This window comes from Lipophrys pholis, assembly GCF_963383615.2.
Source record: "Lipophrys pholis genome assembly, chromosome: 22".
Taxonomy (NCBI): Eukaryota; Metazoa; Chordata; class Actinopteri; order Blenniiformes; family Blenniidae; genus Lipophrys; species Lipophrys pholis.
This window is the reverse complement of record NC_137644.1, coordinates 18,078,358-18,093,891: the sequence shown is the minus strand read 5'-3', so window position 1 is coordinate 18,093,891 and position 15,534 is coordinate 18,078,358. Positions and strand designations below refer to the sequence as shown.

The 15,534-nt window shown below is 40.2% G+C and overlaps 2 protein-coding genes across 2 annotated transcripts in view; one reads left to right on the top strand and one right to left on the bottom strand.

Annotated features, from left to right (window-relative positions):
* Window positions 1–3,135, bottom strand: part of snd1 (staphylococcal nuclease and tudor domain containing 1) — a 182,771-nt gene extending 179,636 nt beyond the window's left edge. The window contains exons 1-4 of the mRNA XM_080491780.1: window positions 2,888–3,135; window positions 773–922; window positions 332–452; window positions 110–191 (exon numbers count right to left, since the gene is read on the bottom strand). Of these exons, the coding sequence (XP_080347906.1) occupies window positions 110–191; window positions 332–452; window positions 773–922; window positions 2,888–2,962 (428 nt within the window). The 5' untranslated portion in view covers window positions 2,963–3,135. The remainder of the gene's footprint in view (window positions 1–109; window positions 192–331; window positions 453–772; window positions 923–2,887) is intronic.
* A 5,805-nt stretch (window positions 3,136–8,940) lies between these two features.
* pax4 (paired box 4) lies at window positions 8,941–14,746 on the top strand (the record flags this gene model as incomplete). Its single annotated transcript, XM_080491592.1, has 8 exons — window positions 8,941–8,944; window positions 11,267–11,397; window positions 12,039–12,254; window positions 12,350–12,431; window positions 12,620–12,748; window positions 12,834–12,916; window positions 13,005–13,068; window positions 14,439–14,746. The coding sequence occupies 8 exons, from the start codon at window positions 8,941–8,943 to the stop codon at window positions 14,744–14,746; spliced, it is 1,017 nt and encodes a 338-aa protein (XP_080347718.1).
* Between the last annotated feature and the right edge of the window lie 788 nt (window positions 14,747–15,534).

The following is a 15,534-nucleotide window of genomic DNA, read 5'->3' as shown; positions in this document are numbered from 1 at the left end:
AGGGTATTAATTCATCACGACTTTTCACTGCAATTTGTACCAAGCTGCCATGTTCCCCACTGAGCGCGAGTCATGACTCATAAAAGCTGTTCAGAAGCAGGACTCTTACTTGTTCCCTCGGATTCCTTCCCTGCGGACTGTGGCAAGACCCTCGTTCACCAGTGATTCAGCAATGTTCTCGCCACTTGTGTCTGCGATGAGATGGGGGGAAAAAAGTCAGTCTAACTAAAAAAAATGAAATTATTAGAGCTTTGTAAAAGATAGTACAAGGTACAAGTGTTGAATGCGTGAGTGTGTGGGACAATTTGAGACTTCAGGTGTGACAGCGTACCTTTCCCCAGGTAAACCATGCCATACTCTCGGCCCAAAGTGGTCTTAATTTCCACCGTGAAACACACTTCTTTGCCGATTAGCTTCTTCCGCAGGAACTCTCTGGCTTGGAAGGCCCAGGGCTGCAACACAGACAGGAAGAGTCACGGATGTCCCGTCCAAGGTTAACCACCAGCAGTCAGGGGTGGACTTTGACTCATCAATATCAGTAGAGGTAAATCTATAGTGCTGTCCAGACAAACAATCACCTATTTCATGTTAAATGTGTTCTTTGGTGACATTGTGCAAATAATAAACCCACAACTAGGTTAACTTTTTTTTTTTTCCCACAGCCACCAGTCAAAACGTATCACTCTATTAATGGGCAAATAGTCCTGACTGAAGTTAAAACAACATCTGTACCGTCCTTGGCAAACAGACATGTATAAATTAACATGCTCACCTCATCAGGGATGTCCTTGGCGTCGGGCTGGCTCTGTGCGGCTCGACGTGCCATGGCTCCGGCTCGGATGTTACTGAGGTTGATCTGACGCTCCGGGGGCGGCCCGCCTCGAGGCTGGCCCCGCACAATGATGGCACAGCCTGACAGGACCTGCAGAGACGGACAGAGACTTCAAACACGTCCATCCAAAACTAGTGCAACGTAACGTCGGGGAACAAAGAAAGCATCAATGCTAATCAGTTGCCAGCTCGCAAATATCAGAGGGGCTTTGAAGTTTGAGAAGATGGAACAGCGGTGGGAAACTCTTTTACACAACAGGTTGCCACGGTGACAGGCTGTCATTCAAGTCGAGATCACACGATCTGATAACATAGTTAAATACCCCACTCTTGGGGTCTGACAACCATGGCATTTACACGAATCTGTGCAAACACCTTTTATCTGCTGACGCTCCAGCGTGTCTGCGGGGAGCATCACCGGGCGCTGTTGATCTAAGATGTGAGCTAGATAAAGTCGTCGAGTCATTAGTGTTTCCCTCAAAGAAGGAGAGACGCGCAGGTGCAACTGTAGTTTTCAGCGACTGCAGCAGCAGAGAAGCCATGAGGAATAGTTTACAATCCTGTTTACAATCAGGCCAAGTCGCGGCTTGAACGCACGTCGCAGCCTCACTCGACCTTTCTCAAGCTCAAGTTTGGGACAGCTTTAAACTGAATGCTGGAAAACCTCTTTATAAACAAGAAAGATTTCAGATGTTTCTATCGAGTTTGGTTGCAATATTATCTCGATCAGTGAGAGACGCATCTTATCTCAGGTGCTTTTACGAGTGACATGCCCAGGTTATTACTAAGTTTCTCGGGAAAGTCACAGATTTCACTGATTGCCTGACAAATAGAACTTTTAAACATGTGAAAAATGGTCATGATCAAATCAAAGTTTTTGGTAAATGCCCAGCACAAGAATGAGAATTGCATTTATACAGATTTTAACATAAATATACCAGACCTTCTTTTAAAACTCAAGGCGCTGTTTCTGTGTAAATTGCTGAACTGGGAAAATACTTATTGTGTTGTCGTATGTTCAGTAAACTATTTGAAGTCATCATTACTGTTCCAAGAAGAGAGGGCACTCAATCATAGATCATAAATGTATTCAAGAAAATCTGTTGACTCGATCAGCATGACCAAATCACAGTTATTAAGACTAATCTAAACTGAGAAAGGGTTTGTTTACATGTGGCCACTGAAACTACACACAGTCCAGATGAATGGGAGATTACACAGGGGAGCAAAGAAGTTGCAGCGACGTGTCAGTTTCCTGCGGTTGGTTTTAACCGGTGCACTGGGGGGAAAAAAGCAGGCTGGGACTGGAAATGACGGATTGCTGACGATCAAAACTCAAGAAACACTTATCAGACGTTATAAAAAAGTAATACTGGAAAAGTTTAAAGGCCTCGAAAGTTTTCAGGGAGACAGACTAAACTACAACTTATGGACGTTTACACATTAGCTTCCACGCTAATGCGGCTATACACTTATTTGTATGTGATATAAGTGGTATTTGCATGAGAAATGAGTTAATTTGGCAGTGATCCTGCTGGATGTGCCAGTATTTACACGGACAACGAAGTGTCTGGGTGTGCATTAACATATTAATACACATTAAACAGTCGCCGAAAGTGTGAATGCTAGTTAGCTCTTAGCTGGGAAACTGAACATCTGTTACCAAGAGAGTGATCTGCACAAGTTCTAAACCTGGCAGCTTAATAATTCAAACTTGCCAGCGATGTTCAAACAGTTTATCATCCATCCAAGACGACAGTTAGTTTGAGCAAACGTGTTAACGGCAGTTTTCCCCCACAGCGTTATTAGCAGACTAGCGGCTAACCAGCTAATTAGCCGGCATGCTACCGTTGTGTCAGGTTAACTTTAATGTCCATGACAGTTCTCGTTAAGATCATGTCAACACTCCCGGTGACCGGATCGTGTTGTTGGTGACGTGCCGTGAGTTTGTGTTCCAAGTTGAATGACGGCGATCGGGAGGTTTAGCCTCCACTGAGCTAACTAGCAGACCACCACACAAGAGCTCTCACACACAATCCTGGGTCAGGATTCCTACCATTTTCACAATCCCCCTCTGCAGAGGGGCAGCCGAGGCGGCGGCTGACTGAGCCTGAGCTGAAACGGAAGCCATGTCCTCTGGTTTGGAGATCTAACGCCGTTCGGGGGAGAGCAGGTGGAGGGAGCTGGGACTCTGGAGTGAGCTGTTCTAATGAAAGCCAAGAGAAAAAGGCTGAGCACCGATCAACACACACGTTATACCGGAAACACACTGTGCCATGCATATACACACACACACACACACATAGGGAGGGAGAGTACATCCGGGCCACACTCGCGGTGTGAATGGAGGCGGACGGAGACGCTTCGTGACCGCGTGGGCACGTCGGAGGGAAGACTTCCGGTGCACGAGCCACGACACGTCAGCATAGCGTGAACACAGATAATGCTGCGTTCAGGGAGCCTCGGAGAAAAAATATTTTCTTAAATCTCAGATTCGCATAAATGAACCCTGAACTTCATTAGGTACACTTCAACTTCACAGTGGAAATACACAATTATACAATAATCTGATCAGCCAATCAATCACATGGCAGCACCTCAATGGAATGACAAAGTTTCATTTGAACACATATTATAAAACATCTTTAAAAAAGGATTTTATATATATACTTACCTTACTTTCTTTTTTTTTTACAGAAAACAGTGGAAGCTCACTAGTAAATCAAGAAGTGAAAATACATTAATAGATAAACTAACTTCAAATAAATAATTAATTAAAACAATATAAAGTAGATTGACTAGGCAGTCAGTCAATATCTAAGCATCTCTTTACATTTGTTTTCAGAAAAATGGGAATTTATAGGTTTCCCACGAGTACTCTCGTTTCCTCACACAAATTTGTAACTCTAAATTTCCCTTCACGACGGCGCACAAGATGAAGCAGTGTAAAAGATAGATGGATTCTCACACACAAACATCGACTGAGTATACAGAGAATAAAGTAAAATGGAGAAAACATCTATTCTCTATCTAATATCTAACAGAACATAGTGGGGCCCCTCAATCTTAACCGTGCAGTACTTAATCTCCGTAGTTCAACTGAGTATTGTTGCCGACTAAGTCCCTTTATGACCAAAGCGTCCCCATAATCTAATGGTACACCATGTCGCAAAGCGACAATAATCTCAAACAGCCTTTATTTTTAACGTGACAATGACTTTAAGGGACTCAAAAGGCCTCCACTATCACCAGATTTCAGTCCAAAAGAGCACTTTTCAGGTCTATCAGAAGAGGAGATTCACATCATTTATGTTATTCTAAGAAATCTGCAATGTTGAATCTTATGCCAGTAAGAATTAATATATCTTCATAGGTCATCATCTTCCTAAACCCGTCCTCACTGGACTTCCTTTTCTCCATCCTCCACATCCTTCTCCCTTCACAGCCATCGTCGGTGAATCAGGACACCTTCCAATGACTCCAACGTGTTTGCAGCGTCAAATATCTTTAATGCACTTTTTATGTATGAGCTGCACTTGGTACCTTGTGGTACCTTTTATGGCCTAAGGCAAGCATACTCCTGTTTACTTTATGCATTTTAGTCTCCCTCTGTTATTGTCGTAATAGTGTATTGTTTTACGTTGGGCTGCTATGGACTGAAGATGTATATTAGGCTGGCTGTAATCTCGCATATTTGCATGTATACATTCATACATATGCACGGTCCCCAGAGCAAACACATATCTCTCACATTCACACTAAACTATCTAAAATCGATCAGGTTAGTCATATTCAGGTTTCATTTATCTGAAGTGAAGCATCTACTTTTTTGAAAAGGATTGAATAATATTTTCTGCGCAGATGCCTAGATTTAATATTGATTGAAGTGCAGGTTTATTTTACTTCCATTTAGTCCAGAGGGAATTGTGAGGCTTTACAAAGAACAAAGAACCCTCCTGCGCCGTTCCTCCGGGCCCTGTAATTGTAGGAACACCAAGCTAGAAATATTCTTGTATTATGTTTGATTTGTTTCTGAAAGACCTTTCAAATCCTGCATCTGACTAAATCAGCTCTACTTGAAGCAACTTTTGATTCGCTTATATAAATAGAGAGTTTTCTTTTTTTTGGAGGGACAGAAGGCATACGTCTTCGTATTCCTGGTATTCACCAAATTGGTTTTGGTTTGTTCCTGTTTGTGCCATTTTGTCATCCGACAGTCTCAGTCTGAACATGTATTATTTCTTAATGTTCAAGCAGTGTCTTCCACTAGGAAAAGTATGTGTGTGTCTGTATGTGGAGTTAAACTCTGGAACAAAATGGGAGTAGAGCACAAACAATGTCCAAATATTCATCAGTTCAAATCAAGATATAAAAAAATGGTATGGTCAAAATACCAGAAGGAGGAAATGGGTACTTGATTACTAATGGGTGTTACAAAGTGATGTATACTTTAAAGGTCAGATCTAGCTAATGATGAAGTCTATTGTTGTTGTTACTATTATACTATTGCAGTTGTTATTATTGTTATTATTGTTATTGGTATCATTATTATTATCATTATGGTTGTTATTATTGTAAGAGGATATAACATGTAATTCAGTTCACAAGAAATAACTAAGTGATTATATTGTATTAGTAATATCTTACATTATATAATAGACTATATGTCTTGGCTGTTTTTGTTGTTGTTGTTTTATTTTCTGTTTTATTTTAACAGTGTTATTGTAGCAGCCACATTATCATTATTATTTAAGTTTATGAACAGGGGTGGGAGTTAATAAGCTTGTCTTCTTCCCACTCCTTTTCGAGCTAGAGTGTTGATTTTATGTTTTCTTTTATTGTATTTATTTCTGGCTTTTATGCCTGTGTTGTGTGTTGTGTAGCTCGAAATAAATTTGGAAATGAATGAATGAATGAATGAATGAATGTAACATTTAGCATATAGAAACTTATTGATATAGAAAGTTTCTGCAATAGTGTGACCACAGAATATGGTGCCACCTTTGTTGGTTGGTTGGTTTGTTGGTTGTGCAGTAGGTCTGTCTGTCCAATCAATTGGTTCTTTCATTGGTTGGTTGGCTTTATAATGCCTTGTCATTTTGGCCAATCAGCAATAAATATATGACCGCCTGTCAAATTTGAGGAGCTCCTGGTGGACCACCTTTTATACTGACCAGTGCAGACTGGGAAGACCCCTCAAGAGTTGCAGTTGTGGAGATACTCTGACCTTGTTGTCCAGCCATTACATTTTGGCCCTTTAACCCTTTTTGGCCCCTTCAAACAACTTCGTTTGGCGATTCCTCTTGCTTCAGACGTTCACTTTGTTCACTATGTCCACTCATTAACAGGGGCCCTGGGAAATGATGTCAGAGTGGATTATTGTTGATAACAGAAATTGCTTTTGCAAAAGAGAATTCTTTGACAGATTACCACATAGAGACAGTAGTGTGTCTGTGCTCCCAACGGTGTGGGACAAGTTACTTGGAGAAAAAATCTGCATAATAATAATAATAATAATAATAATAATAATAATAATAATAATAATAATAATAATAATAATAATAATAATAATAATAATAATAATAAACAATGAACTAATACCTCCGCCTAGGATAGTGATCTTTGCGCCTTGCCATTAGCGTTTGCCACAAGAATGAATGAATTTGATTATATTTTGTCAGAGTTTGTCCCAAGCCATTAATGACATAAGGTTTCACAATGTGAAATATGTAAGTATGTTAATTGGAAGTATGTCAGATAATAAAGATGTAGTGACTGTAACACAGTCTTGCTCCCTTCCCTACATGGGCTATTTGCAAAATATATGTCACTTTATATTTTTTTTGGTTCATTTGCATTAGGTTGTACAGGTTTTGGTTGTTGGTGAAATTAAGAAGTACAGACAGGGTTAATGGGCTCGTGGCCAGGAATATCCTTGGATGGAGCACAGCTGGTAACCCCCAAGGCCTGGAGATGGAGGATGGTTGAGTGTTTACAGGAAGATCCCATGTATTTACTTGGGTCTCCAGATTTTGTAGTCTTAAAACCATTCTTTGTCCAAAAGCCATTGGGACTATTTGATATGAATACTTTTAATATATTGTCATTCATTTCATTAAGTGTATTATAATTATGGTCTTAATTGTTTAATGACCATTGCTTTGCTCTCTGCTGCACATTCATCATCCTCAGGTATCTCTGTAACATTTCTCTTTTTGATTTCTTTTTTTTTTTTTATTTAAACTGTTCAATGTTTTTTTAATCATTTAAAATAGCTTGTTTTCTTACTTTTAATTATATACAGGTACATTTAAAAACAGAATGCAATACAATTTTGGCATAATTTATTTAAAAAAATATTTATTGCATATTGCACTGAAATATTCAAGCTTTTTAATTTTAGTCCAAATTATTTAGAAACTACAGAATCTCAAAATATTACAATATCTGATAAGATCACAATTTCATCCAATCCAAGAAAATAAAGGCTATAATTGTCATAATGAGAATATTTTGTAATAAATTAGACTGTTTTAGTAAACATGCTATGAGTATTGAGTGAAATGTCAACACAGTTACCTTACCAACAATATTCTCTATTTCTTTTTTTTTAATTTCACCCTTCAACTTACAAAATCGTACAGACAGCAAAAAGAAAGGATTTTAAAAACTCAAAATAATAGAAAAGGTGTTATTCAAAGGCAAACATCCTTTTTATGAATTTAACTTTCGTAAAAATTCCATATACAACATATACAAAGTTGTATATGTTGTTCTCTATATTAACATGTATTTATATTTATACTAGGAAAATGCATGGCCCACAACGTTTATTGTATATATGATTGATCGGTAATATCAAAATTACAGTGTAAAAATAGCATTTGGGCTCAGGGGACCTATACTCTAATTTTTTCCTGGCTAAATACCTTGTGATGTTTGCTTCACCCCTGTTCTGATGCTCTGACATTAATTCTAAACAGAACCCACCTGTAATAACTACTGTGAACATACATGAGTGTGAGAGAACAAGAGACAGAATATCTTATTCAAATCCACAACATGATATTGATGAAAATGCAATGTTGAGCCTACTTTATGTTTAATCCACAAGAAGTGGAAAACAAGAAGAAAAAAAAACAACAGTAGAAACTATACAGACATAGTTTAACCTGCATCAGCATCTTCAAGTCATTAAATTCAAAGTGCAAACATTTTTCTTAATCAAGCAGCTTTGGATCTACCTTTAAACCCTCAGGATTTATTAAACGCACAATTAACATAACCTCGATTTCAATGTGTAATGGCTGAAAAATCCCTTTGGTGACTGTGCATCAGGAAAACACTGACCTTAAGATTTAAGGAGAGATTCTTTTTTTCTGTCCATGTAACTGTGTAACTCAAATGAAGGCGTCTAAAGATGTTTTAATTAAAAAATAAAACACTTGAACGCAGCTGAATTCAGAACAACACACCACTTCCGATACGAAAGCATTGATGAAAATGTGTGGAAAATGGTAAAAAACAATAACAACAACATGAGGAAAAAAAAACCCACCAAAGCTTTGTTTCCAGTATTGTAGAAATTTAAGGTGTGAACAATAAAACATCACAAATACAGGTAATTTATTCAATCTTGAGTGAGTGGTTCATTTGGAATTCGGTATTAAAACAAGTTAGATATTGAAAAAACTTCTAGACTTAGTAGATAGAGCGCACAATCTCCGGAGAAGTCAAATGGCAGACAGGCAGACCTCACGGAGGTCACGCACTGACGAAAGCTCCTACTTTGCCTCGACCGTGGAGACCACAGGGTGGATATTTGGTCAGAATAATGACAACGGCGCATCCATTTACATTACAGTTTTAGAATAATGACAGAAGTAAGAAGTGAAAATATCGACACTCCACAAATAGCTTAACTTTGTCTTATCGAGCCGCAGAAAATGGAGAGCGGAGAACGCTCCGTTGCGCACCGAGGACCCCTCCGTGCGCAACGGAGAGGTTTTGGTAACTCTTTTACGCGGGTGAATTTTACACTTTTCCCAACGCTTTTCGGTCCTGTAAAGTACTCATATACCCGTCATACACACGGGACAAAGTCCTACGATGAGTAAGTAAAACGCAAACTTGATATTTGTCTAGATCCAGACCAGTAAACTCCCGCCCCCCCTCCCTTTGGCGAGCCCGGCTCACAATTTACGCACCGCGAAAATGTGGTGCGGTTTTAACAACACAGCCTAAGTACTTTAATCAGCCTCGTTTGGCACACACCGTACGTGCAATAAAGCATCCTACAATAAATCAACGACCACACCAACTCCTCAGTAATAAATAAAAAAGCTCGCCTTATTTGTCCTTCGTCTCGGTTGGCAAGGAGATGGTGGTGTCCAAAAGTGGTGGCGCTCCATCCAACCTGCCTGATAGCACACGCAGTATTATTGTCCTCCAACTCATGGTTAATGTATAATTTGGGCCATATGGCATTTTAAAATCTGAGCCTTTATTTCGTGGGCACTTCGATCTCTGTGGACCCAACTAATGATATTCAATTAGTCATTAAACAGGCCAAAAGACGAGGCTCGTGTGGGTTTTCACATAGGCTAATATTTGCTCGTCAAATATTTCCCTTTGAAACGTTTACAGCGCATTTTTATCTGCTGGCTGCCCAAGGAACATCTGTGAGGGTTATTTTAGCCTCTCTCTTTTGGTGAATGAGGTCCCCCAATTGGCCCTCTCCTTGCGCCCACATACGAGTCTATTTGTTCACGTTTTGAAAGGAAATGTAATAAAGAGAGACTACGTGATGGATTTATGATTTATGAAAAGCACTTTACCATATGGCAGTCGTCATTGGAACAGATTTCCAAATGTTTGTTTTATGAAAGGAGAGCAGAGATCCCCTTAATCCAATGCCACTTAAACCTGAAAAGATGCTCGCGTCACGTGACCACAAGTCCCCCCCCCCCCCCTTTCACTAAAGTAGGTATGTTGATCATTTATTTTCCGAATTTATGTTGTTGTGTTTGCGTGAGTCGAAATAGGAAGATGATAAAACTGAACTAATGCACAAGAAAGAAGCTCGTCTCTTTTAGACTGATGGCAATCACTGCGCAACAGACAACTCCGAGCTCTCCACCTTGATATCTGCTTCACTGTATGGAGCAATCCTTTGACAATCTGAATCTGGACTTGGCTCATAATTCATTTCTCGTGTTTGATAAGTTACTCCAAAGGTATCGAACCAGTTGAGTTGTGCGCGATATTTCACTTAAAAAAAAGAAAGAAGGCATTTCCATCCCCCAGTCTTTCTCTGCGTATTTCTCAAATAAAACAATTGAAACTTTTTGTTACTTAAAAAAAGAAATAAAAACTTCCAAAACGACAATACAATCAACACTGAGCACGATATAAGCAAAAAGAGTACTATTTTCGTTACGCAGGGAAGGTTTTGAACTGAGGACGCATCAATCTTGTTTGTACGCTCCCTCTTCCAAACAATATTGACTCTTGAGGAGACGGACCACCACGTCATGGCCCAGGTTTGCTGGGTTATAAATTTCTGTTGATGGGTGTAATACCCCTCAGTGTCATCCACCAGAGGTGCGTAAACGTACATGGACGGGTTTCCTTTTTCTTTTTTCTTTTTTTTAACCTTTTCATTCATCACATTGCGTTCTGAGGAGCGTCTCGTGTCACATTGTGGAACAAGAGGAGATGCGCGCACCAAACGTGGACTTCAAAAATAATGGTAAAGTTCAGATTTTTGTTTTTGTTTGTTTCATGTAGGGCACTATCAAGATTTTACCATGCGATTTTACCTTTGTTCTTTAGAATGTACTTTTACTGAAGCTCATTATATACCTGTCTTCCAGGCACATGTTTGAGCTGCATGCAAGTGGTTCAAAATGCTGCTGCGAGACTTCTGAAACAGGCTCCCAGGCGCTGTAACCATTCTGAAGTCACCGCACTGGCTTCCAGTTCATTTTTGGGTCCAGATCAAAGTTCTTGCGCTTGCATGATCCAACTCTTGTTCATATCAAAGAGCTACTGAAGTCTCATGTCTCCCGGACATTGAAGTCTTCTGAAAATCAAATTGAAAACAAAATATGCTTTCGAGGTTGTTGCTCCCACACTTTGGAAATGTATCCCAAATAAGCTCAGGTTCCATCCAATTGTGCACGTCAGCTTCTGTTTTCATCATATTGCTGAAAAGCACAACCTATAAATGGTCATTACATAAACATTTGATTAATCAATTTGGGGTTTGGTATTCTTGTCTTGAATAATTAAATGGCGTGTGTGTGTGTGTGTGTGTGTGTGTGTGTGTGTGTGTGTGTGTGTGTGTGTGTGTGTGTGTGTGTGTGTGTGTGTGTGTGTGTGTGTGTGTGTGTGTGTGTGTGTGTGTGTGTGTGTGTGTGTGTGTGTGGTCAAGGTGGTGGAAGTGTGAACCAGCTTGGTGGACTGTTTTTGAATGGCAGACCTCTCCCGGAATCCAAGAGAAGGAAAATGATCGAGCTGGCCTCAGAGGGAGTCCGTCCAAGCCAAATATCCCGGATCCTCCGGGTAAATACAACAAATGGCACAAATATATCATATTTATGGGGTTTAAATATCTAAAGAAGTGGTTTTTATGGCCTTTATATTGATGGATCCCTTGTGGATCTACATTATTTCTTATGGAGGTACCGTTTTAACTATTTTATTACTATCCTGTCACGTAAACAAGACAAACACACGAACATCCATAACTCCTGGACCATTTGGAGAATCTAAAACTACAGGAAAGAAGAGAAATCTAACTTTTACAGGCGATACGAGTCATCAGGATGGCTCTTCCTCAGCATGAGTGTCCAATCAGAGAAGATGTCACACACTTGTAACATGAGGTTTGATTACCAGCAACACCCAGTAATATGGTTGCTTGGAAAATGGGGGGCAAAAGCACTCATTCATTTACATTCTTTGATAATTCAGCCATGAAATCAAAAATAAATTAAGTAAATTTAGTGGTAAAAGTTGTAATTGAATGTTTTCACTAATGTTGCATTGAAGTGGACAAATAATATTGAATTATTCATTTAATGTATTTATTTCTTTATTTTCCTGTTGTTGGATGAGTTAACGTTTACTCATCGCAATGCATATAATGCGTATGAGTTCAGACTTTGCAGGTTTAATGAAATCCACCTCGCTGCATCTCTCAGGTGTCTAACGGATGCGTCAGCAAGATCCTGAGCCGCTACCGCCGCACGGGACTCCTGGAGCCCAAGACCATCGGTGGGAGCCGCCCTCGGCTTCTCACGCCCGGCGTCATCTCCACGATCATCCAGTGCAAACGGGAAAACCCAACTATTTTTGCCTGGGAAATTCGAAAACGGCTCGCAGCTGCAAGAATATGCAAGGCCTCTAAAGTTCCCAGTGTAAGCACACAATAATATTCAATATTGTTTTTGGGAAGCGGATGCTATTCCAGCACTCATTTGATTGTGCGTTCTTGCACACCGTGTTCTGCAAGGTGTCGTCGATAAACAGGATGCTCAGGAAGATACACGTGGACCATGGATCCATGTGCATGGAGGTCATCAGGACTGAGCAGGGTAAATCGCCTAGGAAAACAAGAGGAACTTAAGTATAAAGAAAAAAACAAAGCTTGTATTGTCCAACATGTTATATCTATTCTAAATGGCCACATATGCTTTTACTAAAGATGATTGTCTGTCCAGTATTTCTCTTGAGAATCGATGGTTTTCTCAAACGAATGTCATTTGTATTGGTTGACTTGCAGATATTTATTCTCTGGTACAAGACGAAGATATTTTTGAGACTGTGTGCAATAACGACCAGAAATCTAAAGAAGTCCAACAGAGAAATCGCACCACTTTCACGCCGGAGCAGAGCAGGGCCCTTGAACAAGGTAATTAAAATGCATGCAAACTGACACGTCGGCCGTTTCACACTCAGAAAAGTGTTTGAATACATGCTTTAATCTCTCATTTCAGAATTCTCGCAGAGCCAGTATGCCGATATGTACACCAGAGAGAAGCTGTCTGCAGAAATCAAACTTCCTGAGGACACCATCAAGGTAGACTCGTCGTCTGAAATCCTCAGATATTCTCAGCGTCTCTGTGGGTTTTTTTTTGTTCCTGAGACGTTTTGCCTTGTCTCTTAAGGTCTGGTTTTCAAACAGACGAGCTAAATGGAGGCGGGAAGTCAAGCAGAGAAGTGGCACACAGAGTAAGTGTGGGTTGGTGTTTCTCATAATGTGCAGATGAAAAAGTTTTTGTAGCTTACAGATATTTCATGCTCATAGGGTTATCATGGTTATCATGACTACTAATTTAATTAAAAAAAAATACTTATTAGATGTTTCAGAAGATGGTTGTGTGCATGCATTTTATTATATGAAAAAGCCTCTTGTAAGACAGTAATAACTGACTGAATATATGCTCTGGTTGAAATATGGGTGAAATGACCTTTAGAAACGGGCTCTGAATGGAGATGGGGGCCAGAATAAAAGTGACTTCTCTTAGTTAGGTAAAGATTAGTAATTATGTAAGGTAAAAAAAAAAAAGAAAGAAGAGTGGAGTCCATTATAATGATTTATATACTGAGGAGATGGAAAGTTGAAGATATAAATGAAAGGATATGCATAATATTGCCATTCATCCATAACAAATGGGACCGACCTGAATAGTGATTAAAAGCCCCTTACAGCCGTCGACTCTTCATACCTCACTCCCGCTAAAATCAATGTATTTCTAACTGTGACAGCCAAAGACCCTCAAGAGCAGAAACACTCGGTTCCTGTGATTCCAGCGACACTCCCGAGCTTCACGTCTCCACAGGTACAGTGTGTGTAGAACTGATTTAAGGCAAAAGGTTTTTACAGCAAGAAGACATAATGTCAAATCAGAGTTTACGTTCATGTAGAATTGCAGTTTTAGTAACATTTTTATATATCTATATCACTTCCAGGCGGATTATTATATCTTGAAAAAAATTCAAATACTTCCACGAAGCAGAGAAATTGACTTTTGTGTCCATACTGTATATGTATACCGTATAACTGCCAGATATTGAAAAGTGAGGTTATTGTGGGGAGATAAATAATTGACTTATTGCTCATTCTTTAAATAGTTCTACAGACATAAAAAAAACAAAAAAACAATAATAAATCCTTGTTTGAACAGCAGTACAAACATCCATGTGAATCTGACCTGATCAAACTGAGTTCTGATGAAGCTGATTCTGGAATTCCTTCCTGATAAATTTCCAAAGAATTAAAGTCTCACAGACACTTCGAATGTTTTGATTTCAAGGCTGCGGCAGTGTCGAGAGTTTACTGGGGAAACTCCACTGTGCACAGTGCGGCGAGTGGGAGGATGCAGAATAGCTTCTCGTGCCCTCCAGAAGCAGGTAACGCCACCACGTTTCTGAAGAGCCTCATTGTCTAAATCAAATACGCTTCAATAGCAGCTCGCACAAGCAGAATCTTACCGTTCGCTCATCCTTTGATGATTATAAGACGCTTGGGAAATGTTCAAGGATAAATATGTGACTTCTAGTGGTAAAATGATCATCTCTTCCTTTAATATGATGTGCAGTTCTGGGGACTTTTGAAGGTCTGACATCAATCTCCGCCCCGCCGTCACTTCTACATCACCTGGGTGACACTTTGGCCCACAGCATGAATCAGACTTTGCTGGATCCTCACCGAGATGGACCCTCCTTCCCGCTGCTGCGCCATCATCACACAGGAGTGAGGACCGTCCTGCCGTTGGCTGCCGAGGCGATCGGAGCAGACTGTGCCGTGGCCCAGCAGTGGAACCAGCAGGGGATCCCTTTCACCTGGAGCCAGCTTCAAATGAACGAGAGGTTTTTGTTTTCCCAGGACGTGAATCCATACCACTGACCTGGAGTGAGGAGCAGATTGTTGAGTGAACCAAAATGTCTAGATTGGAGGGGCATAATCTGACCAGTAGAGGGAGACAAATGGCTAAAATTTAAATGTAGTCTTCCTGACTACCCAATGTATTCATCTGCTTACCGGCTTTATCCAGAACAGGGTCAATGGGGTCCTGCAGACAATCAACACATTCGCAGCCATGAAAAACATGCAAACTCCACACGGCAGCCCCAGGAATTAGAATCAGGAACGTTCTTGCGTTGAAGCAACAAATGAAATTCGCAGCAGCGAGATGTCAGGAGGTCTTTTAGAACAAGAAACGCTGGACCTCGTGTATGTTAAGAACGTAAACTAGCATAGCAGGCCGCTGCACTGATAGATTGTATTAGGAGGTAATTTACGATTTGGAGTGCAGTTTTAACAGGAGGCCCTGCTGTGTATCTGGTCAGTGACGCGGCCGTTCAGGTTTGACGACTTGTTGTTGACCGTGAGATGAATCATTTCTCCACGGATCATTTAAGGTTACCGCAGAGCGATATGGATTTTTATCTCTTTTACAGTCTCGGACTCACTGTTTGTCAAAGTGCAGAAGAAAGTGGACGGCACTCTTCCAGGATTTCCCGTCCAGGCAAAAAAAAAAAAAAAAACAAACAGTGGGAGAATCTATAAAAGTAGAGCTTCAAAAAGTCCAAACATGACCTGATAGCTTCTCTGCTCGGTATCAGCTTTTTATGAGAGCAACAGGGCAGAGGCATTGAGTTCCTTCGTATCCCTTTACTACAGTGAAGAGACAG